Source organism: Lathamus discolor, chromosome 5, assembly GCF_037157495.1.
Source record: "Lathamus discolor isolate bLatDis1 chromosome 5, bLatDis1.hap1, whole genome shotgun sequence".
Classification (NCBI taxonomy): domain Eukaryota; kingdom Metazoa; phylum Chordata; class Aves; order Psittaciformes; family Psittacidae; genus Lathamus; species Lathamus discolor.
Window position 1 is genome coordinate 47,711,471 of NC_088888.1, and position 24,038 is coordinate 47,735,508.

General features: G+C 38.3%; 1 protein-coding gene across 4 annotated transcripts in view; it reads right to left on the bottom strand.

Annotated features, from left to right (window-relative positions):
- The window catches only part of ADGRG6 (adhesion G protein-coupled receptor G6), a 109,446-nt gene that overhangs the window by 36,572 nt on the left and 48,836 nt on the right, over nt 1-24,038 (bottom strand). For 3 of the 4 annotated variants that reach the window (XM_065680701.1, XM_065680702.1, XM_065680705.1), the window contains exons 5-9: nt 19,362-19,430; nt 16,225-16,308; nt 9,778-9,863; nt 8,411-8,463; nt 8,276-8,329 (exon numbers count right to left, since the gene is read on the bottom strand). In XM_065680701.1, coding sequence (XP_065536773.1) covers nt 8,276-8,329; nt 8,411-8,463; nt 9,778-9,863; nt 16,225-16,308; nt 19,362-19,430 — 346 coding nt within the window. The remainder of the gene's footprint in view (nt 1-8,275; nt 8,330-8,410; nt 8,464-9,777; nt 9,864-16,224; nt 16,309-19,361; nt 19,431-24,038) is intronic. The other variant, XM_065680703.1, reaches the window with a different exon arrangement.

Consider the following 24,038-nt stretch of genomic DNA (forward strand, 5'->3'; position numbering starts at 1 on the left):
CTGCTCCCAGAGATAGTGAGTTCCTTCTAACACTCTTTTGGCCTCTGTGGAGTGTTCCGTATATGGCAATAGGCTCAGTAGGGTGGATATGCACTCTTGCAGGCTTTTGCTATATATCTCGGGTATATTATGTGGCACAAGTTTATTATGGCATTTATTTTTAGCAGAAGCATGGAAATTGCCTATGGGATTGCCAGCTCCTTCAGCCCTCCAGCACTTCAGCCCCAGAGACTCCTGGCACTTAACCATCTTTCCTAAAAGATTCTGGCTTCACTCATCTATTCCCTTTACTTCAGAAGAGGAAAACTTAATGTACTGATGCCACTCCCTACCTCAGCACTTTGGCTGCAAAACAGAAGTCATCAGTCACTGCTACTGCTATTGCAGGACTCCCAGCTAACCAAAATGATATTTAGTACTGTACCATAACTGTGCAGAGGGATAATGGCAACAAAACAGAAAGGATAATGATAGATGAAGGAGAACCGGTTACAGTTATCTTGAACAATTATAGAGAAAGGTATTGATTATGAAGCACTGATAAACATAATCTTTAAACCACTTTGTTATTTGTGTTCTGAGGAACTCTGAGAGCACAAGTCATGTATACTGTGTAATAAGAGCCTGTTCCATATAATGATGAAAACAATTTCTATAAACTTTTCAGAATGACTCATGCTAGCTTCCCAAAGTAAATAAATACCTTTTAACTTGACAGCTGACGCAATATGAAGCTGAGCGCTTCCTTCCACTTTTGTCACACTCAGATCACAGGAAGAAAACATTTTAATGGTGAAGAACAAAAATTCTTGCTTTGGGAAACAGCAGGCCTACAGTCAAATAAATGGCAACACTGCTACGCTCTGTCGGTGTCACTGGATTTAACGCACCCAACCTTACATCTTTTTTTATGTGCCATATAAAAGCAGAGAGATTCTCACTGCAGTAATCAGATACAAACTGCACATCACCAACAGTAACCTGAACTGCTAGTACTACTGCAGTCAGTATAAAAAACTGTACCGTGGTGTAGGTAAACATCATGGGTATAAGTATTTATGCCTCTCTTCTCTTTTACTGAAATGGTGACAGCTGCAGCAAGCATGGAAACAGGGGAAGACTGGTGCCTATACCCCTTTTTCCTGGTCTGTTGAGCTAAGCTGGCTCACAGAGAGGAGTTTACAGAGCTGCATCCTCATCAAAAGCACAGAAGGCGGTGGTGGAGCCTATGCTGCCATGGCGCGGACCACAAAGCCGGCTTTCTTCTCCGGCAGCGTGACTCAGAGCTATTCCAGGACTGTGTGCCTACACACAGGCAGTGGTCTCACTGCTACGCAATGCAAGAAGCCTGAAGGAAGGATTAACAAACCACGTGAACCATGCAGCACAGACTCCCTCATACCTGAAGATATGTGGTTGAAAATTAGCAATGCATATTTCTCCACTCATTTCGGTTGTACTAGACAGGCTGGACTAATACTGAATTCAGTATTGTGGTTGCCAAACTGCTTAACAAATCACTATTTATTTCCTTTGTAGTTAATGTTACTTGATCTAAAGAATATAAAGAATCATTTTAAAAGAACCTAAGTACTCAGGGAGTCTATACTTCCATGAAAAGTCACTGGGAATTTCATTCTTAAGTACCTTGGCATATTCAAAAAAGTTTCAAGATGTCAGAATTAAATTCTTTACTAATGTTGCCGTTATGCTGGCTTTGAAGAAGCAGAGATGGTTACCTATAACTCAAAACTGGCAGCACAGGTAGGCCATCTAGTCACCTGTAAACACTACTAACTTCTTCCCATTAAACGGACAAAGAGCGAGCTGATTATTGCTTAAGCCACTCACGAAGATTTGCTATAAACAACAGACAAAATAATAAAAAACACACAGAATGAGACAGAACGAAATGTGAAAATAGAGGGAAATTAAAAGTATTCCACAAAAGCATCTGAATTGTGGATAAACTTTTACTTGAGTTGATTTTGACTGTGATACCATTAAAATGTTCAGAATACAGAGAAAAAAAGTAGGATTGGCCATAAAAAACACATTCAAAATAATGCCAGGGATGAAGCGGTTCCTTTCTCAGCAAAAGGTTATATTACAGAAAAAATAAAAAATCACAGACATCAGGACACAAAACTAAAATCTGCCACTTCTTTTTAGACTACTAAAAGTAAAAGAATCCTAAGCCTTTCTCTTAAGTCAGTGGCCACTGTATCAGAATAGAGCTGCAAGCAGCATGGTCATACCTCTATGCCTGTCCTTTTGCCTTTGGGCCTTACTCCTCCTTACAGATCTGGTGTGGGAATACAAAAAACTAAGGCTTTTAAACAGAAACCACTTACAGTACGTGATGATTTGGTATGAAGACTATTTGTTAGTAAAGAATGTAGCAGAAAGGGCTGGAATCCCTCACATTTCAACAGCTTGTTTTCACTGAAATGCTTTTGGTTGTGCTTGAACTATGTTCCAAAGATACAAAGAAAACCCCATTCCCTACCACAGTACTTCCCTAAAAATGGCATCTAACAATGTCAGGCCTACACTAAAGCCAGTTGAAAGTCACTGGAAAGACAACGAAGGTCACTGGAAGTTGGATGAAAAGCAGGCAGCTTCAGCAGGACACTAAGAAGCAATCATCCCTCAGTCACTTGGGAGGAATTCCCAGATTTCTCCATCTGTAATGAAGGCTTTATTTATAGGTCATGGACACAAGATGCCACTGTGGAGAAACCTATGGATCTATGCTTGGCTCTTTGTTGTTCAGTTTTTCAAGCAGAAATGTTATACATAATGTACACATTATGTGGCATTTTAAAATGTTGCTCAGCACTGGTCAAGGCTGTTTTTTTCTGCCTTCAGTAACACTGAACTTGAATTTGCAGGGAGCAGAGGTGTTCCAGGTCCAAGTTTTTCCTAAAACCTCACCAACAGAAACCAGGAAAATCTTAAAAATAGGAACAGGCATCACAGATGTGTTTGTTTATAACAATAAAGTGATTATTATTTCATAACAAATAATCTTAGGTGACCTACAACGAATGCAAAAGGTAGTTACTTTACTTGGTAAAGATACTTTGGACTATAAAAGTAAAATTACACTGCTCTGATGTTGCTAGCTCCTGTCTAAAACTATTACGCAATTTAATTAGCTTAAGTTTTATCCAAGTGCATTAAAATTTCCATTAAGCAAGACAAGACCCAAGAACACAGCATGCAGGAGCCTCAGTCTGCCTCACTGACACTGGTGGCACAACTCCCACGGACCTCAAAAAAGGACTAGGCATGCCTATGGGCAGCTCTGATTTCTTGCTTTCTTCTCTATTTTCATTCCTAAGAAAAGGGATTTCTGTTTAGACAAATGGTCACCACTGTGGTTTTTAATTTGGATGGGTTGTTTAGCAGTACTAACATTAATGTTGTTTCCCACTGTAGAAGAAATTCAACATGGAAATAGGCCAAAATTACGACAATCAAGTAGTGGATGTTGCAGCAAGCATAATCTTCTTTATATATTAAGCAGAGAAAAGGTTCTAAATTAATTGGGACCTGAATTCTCAAAATTGCTTGCAAAATTAAAGAAGAAATAAGAAGCAGTGGAGCGGAGTGTTTAATAAAGACCAGTTCTGGAGGCAGCCCTATACAGCCATTTGACAAGACCTAGGATCAGTAGGACCCTTCTGAGAAAAGCAGCAGCAGGAGTCACACAAAATTTTGAAAAAGCTGCAGAGTCATAAAAGGCAAAGAATTCATGAAAGAAACGATCACATTTATCATTTATCTACATCAAAGCCACAGACTGGCTGCACTTTCAAAGATTTGTTCAAAATAATAGGGTACCATTCTGAAACCCTGTCTACTTAATATTGAACAGCTGCCCTCTCATTACGAGATGGCAACAGTATGACCACCGTCAAAAATCAAACACAGACATGAAGTAAAACTGTGATAACAATTTATTAAGATAGTTAATAATCTACTGAAGTATTAGCTTGATATATTGCTGTCATACAGATATCTCACAGTATTAAAGGTGCTGATAATAATATGCATTTTGGACTTGGCACTCTCTCATTACCATGTACACAAATTCGTAACAATCACAGTGTACTTTGGATTTCTGCAGCTCATAGAACACAACAATGAAAGATCAAGAATCCACTTCCCTATTTTGTTTTGTTTTGCTCTTCTCTGGAATATAGTACAGTTTAAAATATTTATTTGGAAAACGCCTATTTTTAACACGCCAAAAAAAGCCAGCTTCCTACCTCCTACTTCCAGCTTCTATTTCTTCTCTACATCATTCTAACAATTCTTCCTCTTTCACTTGCAAGAAGACTAAGTGGGGAGGAGAGCAACAGCAGAAGTGCCTTGATAAGGTAGCAGTGTGGTAAATAAGGCTGAAGCAAAGGAAAATGCATAGAAAGTATTGGGAAAGTCTTGGGGGGTTTTATATTTGTTTTGCTTGTAGTTTTGTTTTTGATTTTGGTTTTTAACTGTTGTATAAAATACTAATCCAAAAGGTAATGAAAAAAGATGCAATCTGAATAATAAGAATATGACTTCATGTAAAGAGAGGGAAAACTTCTGAAAGAGCCATTTGAAGAATTATAATAGCACCTTAGAAATAAAAAGGCTATGATCTTGGGGGAAATTCAGAAAAGAGAGATAAGGGTTTGTGAGTTACAGTAAGATCATTACATTCACTTCTGTAAAGACAGTTAAGGCCACGATACTTATGGGTTAGTTCTTGTAACTGTGGAGTGAAATTCTGTTCAGGTGAACATAAATGGAATAAGAAGTATTTAAAGCTAAGAGAAGTAGTGGAATGGCTCAAACTACAACATACTTATTCTTCAAGAAAGCTGGAGAGGGACTTTTTACAAGGGCATGTAGGGATAAAACAAAGGGAAATGTAGGGATAGAACAAAGGGAAATGTAGGGATAGAACAAAGGGAAATGGTTTTAAACTGAAAAAGAGTAGTTTTAGAAGATATTAGGAAAAAATTCTTCACTATGAGGCCCTGGCACCGGTTGACCAGAGAAGTTGTGGCTGCCCCATCCCTGGAAGTGTTCAGTGCTAGGTTGGATGGGGCTTTGAGCAATCTGGTCTGGTGGAAGGTGTCCCTGCCCATGTCATGGGGGTTGGAACTAGAGAGACTTAAGGTCCTTTCCAACCCAAACCATTCTATAATTCCATGAAATATGAAAATCTTCAGACAACTATTCACTGAAATAATTTGTATGAATGTTTAATTAATAGAACCTGTATGAAATCCCGCTGTAAGTAAGTTACATACAAGATCTCAGCCTTAACATTTCAGCGGATCACCTGAGTAGTGAGAAAGTAACATTACTTCCATCGGGGATTAAAAATTTCCAACCTGTAACCTGCAGCCTGTTCATTTTTTATACCCTCAAATGTTACTCTGGTGTCCTGTAGGATTTCCTTAGAATCCTGCCAAGGACAAAACCAAGAAAGTGGAAAACCTAACAAAGTATCTTGAAAACAATGATTGGGAAATAGTAGAAAACCCAGTTTGCTTTCTGGATCTTCAGAAATTCAACAGATTTCTTCCTTGCAAAATCTAGAAATAGATGCATGAACCTGAAAGAACTGGAAACCTGGTGACTAAACCCAGGAACACCGAAGACTACTGGTAAGCTGATCCTTCTTTTTTGTTCATAAGGGAAGCAATATATAATGATAGATATAGAAGACCTGAAGCTGGGAGAACACCAGCTTTTCTCAAATATTTCTCCTGTAAGAGGTAAATGATGCATGAAAATACATGTCAGACTGTCCTGGGTTCAGCAGTAGCAGTCATTTTTCTCCTTCTTAGTAGCTGGTGCAGCCCTGTGTTTTTGACTTTCGGCCTGGGAACAGAGCTGATAACACAAATGTTTTAGTCTGACCAAGGACTTTCTGAGCCTCATGCTCTGCCACGGAGGAGAGGAAGCAGGGAGGAAGCAGAGACAGGACACCTGACCCAAACTAGCCAAAGAAGTATTCCATACCACAGCACGTCATGCCCAGGATGTAACTGGGAGTTACCCGGAAGGGCTAGTTCACTGCAGGGTTGGACGAGGTATCGGTCAGTGCTCGGTTGGCTGCTGGTGAGGTGTTGTTTTCTCTGCCCTTGTTATTTCCTTTATCATTATTATTACTGGTGGTAGCAGCAGTGATTTGTGTTATACCTTAGTTACTAAACTGTTCTTATCTCAACCCGTGGGAGTTGCATTCTTTTCGATTCTCCTCTCCGTCCCTCTGGGTATAGGGGGAGAGCAAGAAGGGGGGGAGTGAGAGAGCGATTGTGTGATTTATGGCTGACTTTGTTTAAACCACGACACAGACATGAAAAATACATGAGAAAACAGCAAAAAATCCAGTGTCTATGTATTTGTATAGATGCACATGTGCTTATACAATGCATGAAAATTTTAATTTTTGTTAGTCATGTGTCATGTAGCTCAATTAAATTTTTTATTATCCCTGTGTTAACCCAACTTGCTTGCTAGGTTGGGCAGATTTTTGACTTCTCTTTTTGTATTTTTCTTTTCTAAGTAAACATGCCTAGCATAACAATCCTCATTATTTGGAGAACAGTAACATTTTGTGTGACACGATCAGCATTTATACTACATTTTTCAGAATTATAAAAAAATACCAGTTGGCCTTGACACAAAGTGCACTAGAGCCCACGAGAAGATTAGTTTTTTATTAGACCTCCCCTGAAAAGCTTTATGACATACTAAAAATGTGTAATTACATTGCTTCTGAAATGACATATGATAAGCAAAGTAAATAGGAATGAGGTTACTTCCTCATAACTATCTAGAAGTAATTTAGCGCTGTATTCACTGTCTGTCACAAAGGGAGGGAAAGGGAATTACCAGAATTACTAGAATAATTATTCCCTCTTCATCTCTTTTTTTTTTTTCTTTTCTTTTTTTTTTTTTTTATGTAGACCAGGAATAAGAAACAAAATCCAGAAGACAGGATGGTGGGAAGGTGAGACAATAAAAAATCAGGTATGCAGTCTGGGGGAGAACAGGCTGAGCTGCTAGCCTCATAAAAGACGCAGGAATAAAGATGGGAAAGTTTTACATTCCTCAGCAGTCTTGGACTGTTGGTAAGACCTAAGGCATGGTCTCCACTTAAAAAGGTTCTGCTGGCATAACCATATCAATTAGAAGTGGGAAAAAAAGTCCAAGCCACATCAGTACACCCTACTGCAAATGTAGGTCAAGCAGCAAAATAGCCCATTCAGAGACTGGGTTTACACTATCCCAGCTAAATGGTTTTGCCAATAAAAGCTGTCTTTCTGCTGTGGGTGTGTGGGAAGGAGATAGTAACTTTTACAAATCTTTTTGCGTGTAGCTAAACTGTAGAAAACTGGAAGCATCAGTAACTACTCTCTGCTGGTAAATTGGGAATACTTGGCTACCTCTGAAATGAAAAAGCTCAGCTGTTACTATGGCAGCTCTAAAGAGTCAGAAGTCCTTTCCCACGTGATTTTTGCCTACTGCTGCAAACAGATACATCTCATACCCACTTGTTGCCCCTTCCTCACAAGACTAATAATTCTGTTTTGGTTTCCTCTCCTTACTTCGGTTCTAAGATTCACTCCCTCCCCACATCTCTCAGAAATCAGACTGCTGCTTTCAAAGAAATCCCCCAAGGCCCAATTTTCAGGGGGTGTGACCCATCTAACTTTCTTTGGCTGCCTTTGAGGCCGTCCCAACTTGAGTGCCTCTGGGCCCAGCAAAAGTCAGGAAATGAGAGCATATGGTAAATAGTTTAACTCACACTTGTTTGACTTTCAATTCTAGCATGATTTTTCTGTGTTTTGCATCTAGTAAGACGTCTGTTAACTCAAAAGACTCTGGTTCAAGAGAAAAAATGCAGTGACAGTGGATAGATAGCAGTGTACCAACACTTGTTGCTAAAACAAGCTGGGTGTGCCATACCACATATATATGATATGTCTATTCAGTTTTGTGACAGGTGAAACCTGAGCCCTGAAAAAGTGATCTGTTAAGGTTTAAAGCTCAGTAGGTTCAAACCAAAACAAACACCATAACCAGCATCAGGTTTCTGAACACATCCAGAGCACACAGCTCACCAGCAGTCATAGTTTTACACACTGGCAGCGTATGCCAAATAATAGACAACGAATCCAGCAACAGACAACAAAGCCTGTTATAAAGCCACTTGTAATAGCAGCCATTGCCTCTATCAAGAAAATATCTGTAAAAATGTTACCTTTTAATACTTCTTTTTTCCCTTGTTCCCTCTTTTATGGAGCCAGGGTGGACGCTATGAAAGAAATGAATATTAATCAGGGTGGGCTAGTTCTCAAAAGGAATATAGCATAAACATCTTTCCCCTATGATTTACCTGATATTGACCACATATACAGTGTAATTCCAGTTCTGGAAAGTACGGTTTAGCTGAAAAAACAGAAATACCTTGATCAGATGAATCATGAGATGTCAGTAGAACACTTTGTTGCTTAAGACAGAGTTAGAAATTCACCCTTCTCCCCCCTGAGAAATGCCCTTCACTTTTTCTAAGCAAAAAGAACACTCTCCCATTTCAGTGAGGTGATTGCTGTATTAGATGCATAACTGGTAGCGAGAGATGTGGGCTTTTTTACTGACAGAAGGAAATTTTCTTAAAGTCACAACATGCTGAATGTGCACGGGATGCTGAACTTTTCCTTTTTTCCCATTCTTTCTCATCTTAAATCCCCAGAAGCAATCTTTTAATGATTTTTTTTTTCAGCTCTTTGTACTATTTATTCTGAGTGGGCAACGGGTGTTCAGTTTTACCACTGGGAGAAACTTCTGTATACTCTGGTAGGGCCAAGTGACACCTTTACAGATTTTCTGGCTCAGGCACCTAAATACTTTTGCCTGGCTACTGCTGTCAACAGACCTGCACCTGGCTGTATTTCTGGCTTGTAGCTGACTATTGTTGATTTCCTTAGCTTCTGAAAGCTGAAAGTCTCCAGCTTTGTTAAAAGAAACATAAGGAATAATTGCCATATATTATGATATCATATTTTCATGTTAAGTAGTTGGTATAAAGACTACTTACAGACTGAGTCCCACTATGTGAACTGTCAGAAAGGACAGAGAATATTTGTACTCAGACAGAAGGCACTTTCAGAGTCAAGAACTTCAAAAATCCTCCACCCGGAGGGCCCAGAAAGGAGCTTGTTTGATAAATGGGCTGAAAAACCAGGGCCCCAACAGAAACCCCAACAACTGACCTATGATAGAAGACTTCTGAAGTAGAGAATATTAGTGTAAATTGCAAAATTATATTGCCTCACACAAATGAACATTGTCTTTTTTAATTATTATTTCTATTACTATAACTTCAAAACCATGTTAGTATTTTTGCAGAAAAATTCTGCTCTCTATAATGATGTTGGAACTTAAACATCTACCTCTTTCAGTGGGCAATTCTGATCTCTCTATGCTTTCCAAAAGTTCAGCTAGCATCTACATTTCTTAAGAAGATGGCTAGCATAGTGGAGACATTTCAAAATTTTATCTATAATGCTTAATAGCCCCAGTTGGACCTGAATTCTTTACTGTCTAAATCAATACAAGAAAGATTTTCAGAGAACACAAATTAATTTAAGAATTTAGTTAGTAATCTCTCCTTTGGTTTTTTTTTTTTTTTTTTTTCTGACTGGTAACATCAATGGGGCAGATTCATATATGTAATCACAGAGGAAAAAAAGTGTAACTTACCCATTCTGCAACCACATCATGTACTTTCAACGTAGCATCAGAGTTGGAACTAAAGACAACTATAGATATCCTGTAGAATAGCCCACCTGTTCATTAGAAAGGCATTATAATGTTAGAAACAGAGCAAATTTTCCTTTTTAATAATGAGACTTTAGTTTCATAATGAATATAAAGATTGGGTTGAAACCAACATACAAGGACACCTCAAGCTCTAGCTGGTACTATAAAGTTTGGAGTGAACAAGCCCTGTGGGCTTGGGCTCATTCCCATTAGACCTGTCGAATTAGACAGGAATTTCCTCCCCCCTCCCACGTATTTTTAGAGACACATGAAATGCGATATGGAAACTCACAAATGCATGTATAAATAGTATTTTGCATATGCCTTTAATGTGGTGTGTAAAAGCTGATGAAAGCATAATGAATTTAAGAAATTATCATAATTACGGTAGCCTGCAACACAATAAATTTTGCTCCCAGTCATATTGTTATAATCCAGAATTCAACCACTGCAGATTACACTTAAAGAGAGCAGATAAGGCCCATCAATTGAAAATCACAAGACAACTGACAGCAGAATTATGTGGGAGAAGGAATACTCCATTCTTGTTTTCACAACACAGTTGTTGCTCTCAGGCCTAGTGATGGCCAGATAGTAGAAAAACTCACATTAGCTTTAGAAAACTGGCAACTGAACAAACCATCTTTCAGTCACAAAATGTGTAATACTTGGCTTGGGGCAATTTTATATTCAGTAAAATGGTTTTGAAATGGCACAGGGTAAATATAAACTATCTTTAAGCTCAGGAGTTGGTAAGCATCATTACAAGATTACACGTCTAGTAAGTAACATCAAATCACGTTATATTCTCTGTTAAAAGCCTATACTTTTCACAAGTGAAATTAAGTCCTTGGAAGTAGAAAATTGGACTTTGGGCAAGTTGAAAACACTTGCAAGATTTGGATCTCATTTATATGCATATATCTCTGTATATACATACATTCAATTTTATATGTATAATGTAACTTTCATATGTGCTATACCAATACACACATACAGAAAGTGTGCATTATATATTTCATATATAGTCATATATATAATTATAACCTTATTTATATAATTATGTATATGGAAAAAGTCACTTTAATACAGGAATATGCAAAGTATGTCTAAAATCAAATATAGTAACTATAAACTAGTCAACATTCTCAAGATCTCCACTAGATGGTTACCCAAAGCATATTTTAATGAGGCGAAGAAAGAACAAGAACAAAGAACTAATCTACATTTTGAAACACTCTCAGGAGACTGCAGTGGCAGATAGTGAAAACTAGAAATGATTTCTCACTCTCCAAATTAAACAGTGGAAATCCCATCCCAAAATGGTGAATGAAAAAAATATTTTTATGGGCAGATAATTGATGAAAAGTAGCCAAAGATAATTTGAAAAAAGAACCTGGAAAAACAATCCTCCCACACCCACCACTAACTTCAAAATTGCAATGATCAATGAAATTCCAGGTTTGGGTTTTTTTTTTTTTTGTTCTGTTAGGCAAACTAAAGTTGCTTTTTGAAAGTTAAAGCCTCAAAAATATATGAATACTGTTAGTTAAAACCAATCATGCAATCTCAATAAAACAGCATAAAAATATTAAATATATGGCAACCTAATATATTATCCTCACAGTCTCATGAGAGCTGTTTTAGAGATGCACACAAAAATTAGAAATCAAACATTAACGACATTTACTATCACTAAGATGTTACAAATTCCCTTCTACTGTAATTAAACTACTGTTGAAAAATCATTTTATATGCTAAATAGATCTGTATCTAAAGGATGAAAGCCAGCTACTTCTACCAATGGAATATCTAACAGATAAGACAATCTGGATTTATTCTACAGCTAACTTAATGGCATGACATACTGTAGTTGACCTCAGGTCGACACAGGCAGCCCAGCTCAGTGATGGAGTAACACAAACAAGACAAAAAGACTGCAGGAGAGCTAGTAAGTTGATTCAGTGATGGATAAGGAGTGGTATTTTGGCTTGTCCCAGAGGGTAAACTGGCCATGGAATGAACATGTGCTGAAACTGGCAACTGATGGTACATTACAGAAGAAACTGGCATTTGGGATGGCATGAAAGAGTGATGGATTGCTGCTGCAGGTGTCATCGGAGTGCCCTGCAAGATAGTCTCTTTTTGCTGAACAGCAACTCCACTGTACGAAGATGGCAAAGGTATTGCATCATTCATTACTGCAGTTCTTGATGCCTCCAAAATAGAAGAGAGATTTGCAAAACGTCCATAGTCAGCATTTTCAAAATCCAAGACATGAGTACTAACAGTATTCAGAGAAGACATTCCTTCTCTGGGCTTGCTGAAAGATCCGTACACCTCCCCTTCTGAATTCCATTTAGAAAGCTTCAATATATTTGTTGATGTCAGAACAGAATTCCTTATGTCTTCATTATCACCAATGATGTCTTGTTCTACTGCCCATAGAGAATATCTCAGACTGTCCCCTTGATTTTCAATGGAGTTTTGCCCTAAAACGGTTAGATGATTTCTTGGTATTACAGTTGTTGGCAAGCTTAACTCTGCTATGTCCCACTGAGTAACCAGGCTTGGAGAAATTGTATCAAGATGGTTCTGAAAACTTTGTGGGAGTGGAGGTGTGGAGTAATTGTCAGGAGGTACACTGACTCTGAATTCTGAGTCTGAATGAAGAAGGTGCCCTAATTCCAAAGACCAAGTCACTGGAAGGAAGTCAGAACTCATCAAACTGATGTTTTTTAAAAGAATATCTGCATCTATTTGAATTTTACTTCTTGCTTTATCAATAGCATTTGCTACAGCATCATTTTCTGAAAGACTTTGAGGCTGCAGTGATTCATGTGCTCTTGTATGGTTTACCAAACTCTTAACTGGTGTATTTATCAAGAAAGGAGCTTGGCTATACCTTGAAGATTGGGTTCCTGAATGCATTGGAAGGACAGAAACAAGCTGCTGCCTATTATTTAGGAAGGTCATGTTGGTTTGATCACTTACTAGGTCAGTTCTAATTTGCATGTGCAAACTATCAAATATAATTAATTTCTCTGTGGAGTTTTCAAGTATCTTATCAAAGGGACTTAAGGAACTTACCTGTACCTCTACAAAGGGTTGACTCAAAGGTGCTTCCAAGGAAGACAAAGGAAAATCAAAATAAAATTCACTGTTGGAAGACATGGTTATGTTTGCAAAGTTCATCGTTGTGTACAACTGTGATATTGTCCTGCCATTACTTTCTGAAATTCTCTTTGAGAGGCCTGGAATAAATGAGCTAAAGATTTGTGTTTCCAAAGCTGATGCATGACTAGAGAAGTTCATTTCTTCAGCCCTGTGACCTAATAATCTAACGGCAGATGTTTGTTTAGAGATACTGTCAGACTTAGCAAGTGAACTAATGGATGGCAATCCGTCTGTTGGGGAAGAAAGCAGTTTATTAAATAAGAGCCACCAATTTTCTGATGGCTCCCCAGAAAAAACTTGAGATTCTTCTTTCAAATAGTAGGAAACAGTCCAGAAACTTGCTGTTAAAGAAGGAGAAATATCTAGATATTTTGTTGGAAAATCCAAGTAACCTGTGCCCCCAGAGCTGCCAACTCTATTCCCATTCTCTGCCTCTAATATGGAAAAAGACAACTTTTCATTACTACCATAAAATGCATCCAAATTGTTCTCCACTATTCCATACCTGAGGATGTCACTTGGCTTTTGAAAATATACTGTATGTTTTAAATAATGAGACAAGTAATTGCTATTAGAAATAAACATGCTGTCACTTTCCATATATATGTCAGTCAACAATTGTTGATAAACAGGCAGGCTCGTTACAACATCCTTAAAGGCTGAACTTGTCCAGCCTGCTCCTAGCAGAAGTGCTGAGGATGGTGGCAGTTCTCTACTGTGTCCTAGGAATGAATTTGTCAGTTGCATATCAGGCATAAATTTTGTGTATGTTGTTTTCATGTTTTGAAAAAAAGTTTTTGGGTTTCCATGTGGAATCACCGTAGAAGTTAAATTTGCAATGCCTCCTAAGTGATGTTCCTTAATGTGTGTAGATTTTCTTAACTCAAATTCACTATTTGCTTCTAATGCAGAAAAAGTTTCCCTATCAGCATTGCCTTCTATCATCTCCAGGTAAAAATTTTCAGGTGAGGAGTCCAGCAAATCTAGCTTACTTTTTTGGAACGATGGTTTCTGCTCTGCAGCTGATACAGATAAGGTAGAAAAATAATGTCTGTCTTGAATGTCAGAGGTGATATAACGATGAAATAAGGTCTCAATCCACCAACTCGCAGGATCCAAGATGTTGCTTATATGCTTGAAATCGCTTGTGCTGCTGTTGGAGGATGAAATCCATAGAGTTTCTTTTTTGTGTTCATAAGCAGTGCTGCTGCCAACAGGAGACTGGAACACTGACTCAGAGTCAGAATGATCCAGCCCATCTGCCAAAGTCTGTGCTAGCTCTGCATTGGGACTTCTGCTTTGATGAAGTGGAATTGCTGCATTCACAGAAGGCTCTGTAACAGCATCTGATGCATCAGAAGTGCCATGAAATGAACTTCTAGAATAATTCAAAATACTTTCATTTGGTAACTGATTCATCACAGTATTATCTAGGTTGATTTTTTCTGTAAAAGCAGCCAAGGTATCATTGCCAGTCTCCTCAGAAGTGGTTGATGTGGACATAGTTAGAAGAAAAAAGTTGTACATAGTTTTTCTCTCTGGGTTCTCATCTGCTGAGTTTTTACTGAAACGGAGAGGCCTTCGTTTCACTGGCCAAATAATCGGAGTTGAGATAATTCCTATGGTTTTGACCCCTTCTATCTTAGACTCTTGGTGCCTCTGTGGTCGTATATGGGAAGATTCAGGTGAATTTCTCTTCATTCTGAAGATAGCTGTAGCAGGAAGCCTGAATTCCTGCAGGTCTGTGTGTAGTAAGCCACATAGTTAAAGGATTAAAGAAAATATATGCAACTTAACTGTCTGTTGTTGGCTGTCTGCTCTTGGTCTAAAAATCAACTTACCAAGACTGAAAAATGACTCCAGCCAGCTGAGTGAAAGTTTAATTTGCTTCTACTGTAAACAAATGTGGGTTATTTTTCTTAGTCTTTCTACTTTCTCTTGGGAGTTTCAAAGCCAAAGAAAGGATTTAATTGCCCAGTTTTTATTTATACCAACATTAAGAAGGCTTTCCTTCTGTAGTCACAAAAATCAGTTAAATGCTTATAGAGAACATAGAATGAATGGCTCCGCAAAAGAAAAATGCACTATTTGGAAGAAATTTTCAGTATCTGCTTCTTACTCCTACAGTTTAATAAGTCTGAACAGGCCGAATGCAGATAAATTCTTTCACATTGTCTACTGTACTGCCTGATTGCCAATGTATAGCAAATGATCTGCCAAGAGCAAAAATACTCCAGGAATTTTAAAACCTACAGTAACAACGGATGCATTTGGGGATAAAACCAAAACCAAACCAAACCAAAAAAAAAAAAAAACAAAACAGCCCAAAATGAAAACAAACCACAACCCCCCCCACATATTCTAATCTATTTCTGTGGAGCACACTGAAAAAAATAAATCTTAAAAAAAAAATAAATCTTTAAGCCTCAGATAAAAATTGCAGAAATCTACCTCTGTGCTGTTAATAATGCTTAACAACTATCTTTAACAAACTAATAAATATTTTAGCTATGCCTCACAAAATGATGCTCAGTCTCTAGGAGACAGTGATATCATAGAATTTGAGAAAACCTCAAAAGAAATCCCAGCTTTTTTCCTGTGCTAATAATAGGTTCATTTACTACCTTATTTTTTCCCTTAATCTTTCTAAATGAAAAGTAAATGATATCTGATACTGTCAACATTTTCCCTAGTAAAGTCTAATCCAGCTCTTCTTGAAGTCAGTGGAAAGATTCCTGTTGACTCAGTGGAAGTGCCTTTGCTCCATAGGAATGATTCCACTTGGCTCCTGCGACTGACTAGTGAGGAACAGACAATCTCAGCATACTACCACACTGGCTGCATAAGGAGGAGTTACGCAATGACTCATAATCTGTAGCCTTAAAACATTTCAATAGCATGGTTCTTTCCAGACCCTCTGTAAAAATCCCTCTCCCTTCCCTCATTCTTTGCATGGGTAAATACAATGGGTGACACATTCATACAAGTGTCAGGTAAACATGATACAAATAAACACAGGGTTTGTTTCTGTTCTCATTTACACCATTCTTACATGGTTCAGTGAAGTTACTCCTGATTTATTTCAGTGTAAATGAGATCAAAACTGAGGCGTGACCCTTGACATTATGATGCTATGAAAAACACACCTTAAAATACAATAATTTTGCTCAAGACACAGTACAAGGAAAAATGTAACACAGGATTTCTTACCATTGTTTGGCTTATCGTTTCTATTAGTATCAGGCATGTTAGTGGTGACAGTGGGTGGTGTAGGAGTAGTAGCATTTACAGTAGCTGGTAATAAAGATGAGAGAGAGGTGAACTTGAATGAAATATGAATGTTAATAAGGTAAGACAAAATGGGAACAACGCATGACAATGTAATATGAAAACATCTACACACTATGCCATATTTTAAAATAAACACTTTTTTTTTTTCCTGCAGAAAGTGATAAATGGATATGAACTGAGGTCCCAATCCTGCAATCTTCACTTTCACTGACTTCAGTGAGAGTTTTGCAAGCGTAAGATCTGCAAGATCAGTCCTGCTGCTTTCATAAACTCAAAAGCCTCTTATGAGAGCTTCAGATCCAAACAGCTGTTCAAAGACCAGAAAACAGATCTAAGATGCATGAACACAGAATATTTCTTGTGAAAAGAGTAACTGTCCCTGGTCAGGGCCTGAAGATGACAAACAAATTTGAAACTAAAACACCCAAGTAAGGATCCAATTATCACCATTGAACTCATTCACTAAAGAGAACTGAAATCACATTTGGTGTAATTGAAAAGGACTATATATTTTGAAAGCTTCACGTAGGATCTCGGCTGTATTATTCCCACTGACACTAACAGGAGTCACCCCACACAACCCTGGGAAATATTTCCCAGGAGAACCAGCTAGAACACTTCTCAAAATCAAACTGCAAATTTCCCTCTGGTAGTGGACTGGGAAGATAAATATGCTAAAAGACTTCAAAGATCATAGCACTACATTTTCAAATAACAGTTTGGAAAATAATTTAATTTTTTCTAGTAACTCGCAGGGAATGCAAATCCACTCACTGACAGACCTCTTTTTCCCTGAAAATTCTTTGTAAAATCTGAAGGTTAGTGCAGTATAATCTCAATGTTACATTGCTTTTGCAGATTTTGACCAAGAACCAACCTGAAAAGGTTAAGCAATTGTATTTTAGGCAAGAAATTGCACTTCTGATTTTTTCATGTGGTTGTTTTAGGTAACCTTTTGAGTCTGAAAGTCATAAACTCAGGTCTCAGCTTAGGGAGCAGGTTTCAGCTCAGGTTTCAGTGAAACAAGAAGCTTAGGGCAACAGAAGGAAGAGTCGGACACTCCAGTAAACAGGTTCTAACTGGAAATGTGAATATATAAAGTGACACCCTATAATATAAAAAATGTCTTCTTCCATGAAACTTCAGGGCTATATTGTCTGTGAAACAAGTTATAAGGGTTCTATCCTGACTGATATCTTCCAGCCAACACCATTAAAGGAGGCATGTTCCTATGAATGAAAATATTTGCTAAGCATAATGGAGAAAATGGCTCTTTCATCAGACTGTAGCTGATACAATCTGGCATCTGCAAACTTTGTTACTGGTGCAATTGCACAACACACAACAAACAAACAAAAAAGGAATCCAAACTGGCCTCTCCGTTTAAAGTAAGTCTGCATTGCTGACAGAAATAGACATTTTTTTATGATTTTCATTATTATGACAATAACGATGATGGTGATGATGACGGTAAATCTGATCTGTCACTTCCAAAGTGACAAACACAGAACACCAGTGACACTTTAGCAAATGCTTTTCAGAAGAAAAAGAAGAGTATTACCTTAGTGAAAGGATTCAGTCTTTATTGAAGATGTGATGGTCTAAGAAGTTAAGAGAGGCAAGTTTGAAAAGTAGCATCTTTTACTAGAGGCAACATCTTCTACTAAACAAGTTAATAAAGCTGAAAAAAAGGATGAGGCTTTTAGAAAAGCAGGCTTGCTTTGCTGAAAGTGTGTCCATTTCTGCAGTCGCATTGGCTGACCTAATGTCCTTTCGCACCATGCCATTTTGATAGAGGAAAATGCTCAGAGCTCTTCCAGGAGAATACAAGAAGTTCTTTGTATGGTGGCTATATTACCTTTTACATATAAAAAAACCAATATTGATAATTGTTGCTGTCACATTTACCTAAGGTATTCAGGTAGCATTATTTAGATCTGTGACACCTGAAAATTACTGTTTGAAATCTGATTATGGACATTGCTGCATTTCACTTTCCCTGTGGAGACCAGTACAACATGCTCCAAGAACATGATAAATTTACCTCAGGAAAATCTGAGAGTACACTGAAGACTGACACAGATCTCTTACTGGCTTCCTAAGGAGAGTGCATCTTTCGTACTGTTAAGCTCAAACTGATTTACTTCTAAATGTCAGTTTGAAAGACTCCCGAGACTTCCTCCTCTCCTTTTATATTTTATTCTCTGCTGTATCCTTCCTTCACCATTCAGCTTGAAAAGGATTACAGAGCTAGACATTATTTTTGGTGCAGCTGCTGCTGCGACTGAAGTTTAACATAGCATGAGACCTCATTAGCAGGTCTGTGCTCATGAAGATATCATGGAAATGAGCTGATGCTGGTCATGTTGAACATTTTTATACAACTCTCACCTCTAAGCAGAGCAGAAGGAATTAACTGTCTCTGCATGTTCAAAGATTCACTTGTCATGGAAATCTCCAGACTTCACCTATTCTTTGCATTCAACTGACCTGACCTTAAAACCATATAATATATTCTTATATGTGCGATTTTTACACTATTAAACCATCACTAAACGCTGTATAAAGTGTTTCATTAACTAATAGCTGCTGGAATTTGCAGTTTGATGTTAAATTTTCACCTGCCAATCTCAAAAGTACTTAGCCTCAAAATAGTTTATTGGGAAAAAATGAATAGATCCTTTATTTACATCTGCTTATTTTTTTTGTTTACAGATGTACCCACTTCTTATCCTAGTTAATATTTTACTACCAAAATGTGCAGGAGGAAAAGAGATGGAGGAAGAAAAGAAAGTAGTCAATTAATTCAGTTTTGATATAATGGAGACTATCTGGAAAATGTACTATCAAGGGAGTGATCACATTTTTTCCACATACTGTACATACAGGACACCCACACACTTGATGAGACTAAACAATTCCTTTCCTTGCAATTATTTATTGCAGTTCACCCTTTTAGAAATAATAATAAAAAAGAAAAGGAATAGAAAAAGAACAACCAAGGAAAATAAAGATTTCACAAAGATGAAACTGTGAAAATGACCTGGGCTTCTTACCTTGGCAAAGGCTTCCCAGGTTTGCACAACTAGTTGGTTCAATTGTAGAAGAGGGAATTAGGTATGAGCCTTTAGGAAAAGGAAGCAAAATAGTTAGAAAAGTTTGGCTACTGGGCATAAAACTATCATGTCTCAAAATACATTACACTTCACAATGACACAGTCCTCTTCCTAATTTCTCTCAGTGGCAAAACTGATACTGCCATTTGCCTGAAAGATATATGTGTTTGCATTTTCTGTGGCAGCTGAGGGATCCATGAAAACCCCGCTGACTTGCAAGTTACAGTGACTTACGTATCCTCCCCTGGTTTTCCTAGTTTTCGCTAAATAACATAGCGTTAAATGAATGCAGCCTGTGTGTACTCTGTGAAACGGCTTTAAGCAGAGGGGTCAGTATGGCCACAGGATTTATGCAATCCCAATGAGTAATAATACATGCCTCAGAGAAGCAACCACGCTCTGCTGCTGTAGCACAGGTTACCCACCTCCCACCTCTGAGTAATTTGCCTGTGACAGACACCAACCAGATAAAAGGTGATTAAACTTGTTCCTCTGCCCAGGGCGTGGTTGTGATTAATATTCTGGTATGCAGGATTTATGCGCAGATAATGTTACAAGTCTGTATCTCCACTGAATTATTCATAACATGTACACACTTTGATGATCTGAAGACAAAAACAGGGCATATAAGAACGGAAACAAAAAAAAGAACTGGTGAAACCGCATTATCCCAGCAGTTCAGCTGCAGATAGAGCAGCTTTTGCACATTGTGCTGAAAACAATGCAGCCATACAGGATGGCATAATATGAACCTGCTGGGAGAGTTTGCCCTTTCGGCTTTTGCTTTACCACTTCAAGTTTATATGGGCTCAATGAGGTTCTCTCATGAAACATTGTATCAGTCCATAAAATTAAAGCGCCACCACCCACCAGCTCATAAAGATAGCTAGGAAAGTATTTCCTGTGATGCAAGAGCAGATGAAGAATGGGGCCTCAACACAGAAATCATGTCAGGCCACAGATACCATTACACGCAGGGCAGAATTAAAAATATGTGATCCTCAATAAACATAAAAGCTTGTGGTTTTGGGGGGGGGGGTGTGTGGTTTTTGTTTTTGTTTTTTGTTTTTTTTTTTTTGGTTGGTGTTTTTTTCTTTTAAATGGATTAAGAGATTCAGACAAAGTCACTTCCTTGGTACACATCCCATGCACTCCAGGAAGGATGCTCTAAGCGGCTGCAGTACCTCCTGTGTGATTTTTTTTTAATTCCCCCAAAAATGTATTTGCTAGTATTAAACAGTCAGTATCAAACCCTGCTGTAACTTATCTCCTTTTGGTTTGGTATAATGGAAAAATCACCTGAAAGTTGGCTTGGAAAATCTGTGGACCTCTCTATTTTCTTCACTGAGTAGTTAAAAACTATTTTACTTAGTGAAACTGAGAAAAAAGACAATTCAACTTTGCAAAACACTTAAGTCAGAAGACTGCTGTATTAGTTTTGCATTGCAAGGTTTTGGTAGATGGGGGTCTACAGAGGTGGCTTCTGTAAGAAGCTACTAGAAGCTTCCCCTGTGTCCAGTAGAGACAATGCCATCCAGCTACAAGACGTACCCATCGCTGGCCAAGGCTAAGCCCATCAGTGACAGTGGTAGCACCTCTGAGATAGCATAGTTAAGAAGGGCGGAAAAATAACTGCACAACTGCAGCCAGAGAGAGGAGTGATAACATGTGAGAGCAATAGCTCTGCAGACACCAAGGTCAGTGCAGAAGGAAGGGAGGAAGTGCTTCAGGCGATGGAGCAGACATTCCCCTGCAGCCCATGGTGCGGACCATGGTGGCTGACCCCTGAAGCCTATGGAGGTCCACAGTGGAGAAGATATCCACCTGCCCATGATGGTAATTGCTGAGTGATCTCTCCCTGTCCTTATCTTGACCCATGAGCCTTTTGTTATATTTTCTCCCTCCTGTTCAGCTGAGGAGGGGAGTGACAGAGCAGCTCTGGGGGGGCACCTGTCATACAAACAGCATTAACCCACCACAACTGCATACTTTAAAGAGAAATGTTTTCAGTAAATATATTTATGAAGCCAAGTAGCATGGTCAGTAATGTGAACAGAAGATAGGGACTTGTATTATGGAAACTTTGTCTAATATATCTCACTCTAAATGTCTGAAACTCAGACATCCGTATCTGCTTGTCATGCTATACTTTCTTTATAGTCAGTGGAGAGGAACTCCTACAGGAACAAACTTCTGACTTCACTGAAACATCTTCTCAAGTATGAGATGCGTTGACCTTTGGAACAGTCTTTTTCTTTCCATTATTCATTAACAGCACTGAGGACAATTAGCTCAGCCAGAAACATCATTCAGCTGCCTAAGGAGGACAGATCCCACCCTGAATTAAATCTGAGAGCATAATTAAGAATTCCTCTGGCTTTGAGGAGTGAAGCACTCACATGAAGTACACATGAAGCAAGTGCAATTGCAGGCATGGTCAGACATGGGACTCCATTACCCTTAACTGAGTAGATCATATCGTGCTATAGATGTAGCCAGTGCAGGCTCCAAAATTAGTATCAGAAGTTGATTAAATGCTCCTCAGTTTGCCTGCACTGAGCTCTGAACTGTTGGTGGTACACTGCTATCATTACCTAGGCTACTTGTTTTAAAAGTAGTCTGGATACCCGGCTGTGTACATATACCTTTAAATGCAAGCCATCTGAAGGTACTGCAATAAAAACAGAATTCCATCAAGTCTTACAGAAACACCCCACCATGACTGCACAGCTGTGAAAACATTAGTCTAAGGAATAAAGTAGGAGAAGGTAAAACTAAGAAAAGATTATCTGGAACAATTTGCCAGTGTTTTTATGCTCTGTAAATCTACTTGTAAAATCTTTGTTTGAAAAAACATGGAAATAATACCCCTTGAAAAATGTAAGCACTGTTCAGGCACAGATATGTTGAGATCATTGCTAAATGCGTGGCTTGGGGTTTTTAAGCTACATGCCACTTCCTGGGGAAGCATCGGAGCTGTGCAGAAACCTCTTTTCTGCCTAAATCCTTCCATTGCTGCTAAATGAAGCCTAATCAGTTAGATTCATCTCCCCACTGTCAGTGGTTTATTCATGGGTGATAGCCTGACTCATCAACTCTCCTGTTGAAGGCTGGTTTTACAATGACAGCTTTTATTTAAGAAGATGAAGGGAAGAAAATTCTAACGATTCCATCTCTGAGATTAGTAACCACGTTTGAAATGGCACTGCGCTCAGTATTTTCTTTCACAAAATCTCTGGATCAGGAAAGTGCATCACAGAGGGTGATTTAACATCTTCAAAAGACTGACTAATTAGTTAGTTTTCTCATAGGCCTGCAGGAAGTAACAATGCTTACATATATTTCAAACGGCTTGTATAGACACCTGAGCACAACCTATGAATACTAATGCACATTTCCTAAACTAATAATCTGCTGTAAGGAACCAATGAACAATGACATCCCAAGGAATAAAGCTGAGGAATGAAAATAAATGTACTGTTTCTATGAGCACAGCTGTGGTATTACATTTGTATCACAGAACTGTACAGCTTTTAACAGGAAGAAGGGCAAAGACCCATACTCCAGTCAAAATTAAATATGACCACAACATTTACATAGGTCTTGGTAGGCTGTTTAGTAAAAATGTTGTGGTAGTCTTCATGGTATAATGGTGTAAGAGGAGTAAGAATGTCTGGGAAGATATTCTCAGTCAGATCAGTTTGTACTGATGGAAAAACAACTTTGCATTTTTTATTGTCCAGAAGGCCTTCACCAGTCATGGTCACTGTTTAGATCAGCGTTTTCTTTGTTCTGGTACAGGGGTGAAGACACCCAGTTGCTTGTGTTTTCATAGAGGTGTTGCTTAAATTTTTTTTAGCAGAGGCATGCTGAGAACTGTCCTAGTGAGTTTAACTGTGAAGGAGTACCTCACTGGTTTGAGTGAACTAAAGCAAACAAGATGCTTTCTTAGCCACTTTAATCCCTCGTGAGCGATAAGATACAGAAACTAGCACGCCTTAAAGATGCCAACTTATGTTTCAAGCTAAGGATTCTCGAAGCGCTGACAGGTGCTCTGTCAGGAGATGCCTACACTGACACTATTTATGTTTAAACTAACAAGGAGTAAGGTGTCAAAGGGACAAGAAAGCCGAACTGGAGAGGACATTAGATATGAAGAGACTCTATATGGTTCAGAAAGAACCAATATTTGTAAATGTTTAGTTCGACTTTTCTGGGTGGTTTTTGTTGGTTTGGTTGCTTTTCTTTAACAAATTCTGCGAATGCATTTGCTATAATAGGAGGGCTCAAACTCTGTTTGGTAAGAGATGATTTTCACAAGCATACATGTGTGTACAGGCTACTGCTGCCAAGATTTTTCCCTACACATTTTATAATTATCTAAGTATCTCTAAAGTTGTTACTAAGCAAAAAGAAATAAAAACACTGGTCCAAAGTGACAAAGATTTTTCAGTTTTTGATGTTCCAGTAGAAAACTGTCAACCACCTGTAACAACATATACATATCTAAGAATTACACTTGGACAATTATGAGACTCATAGAATGGTCAGGGTTGTAAAGGACTTTAAGATCATCTAGTTCCAATCCCCCTGCCATGGGCAGGAACACCTCACACT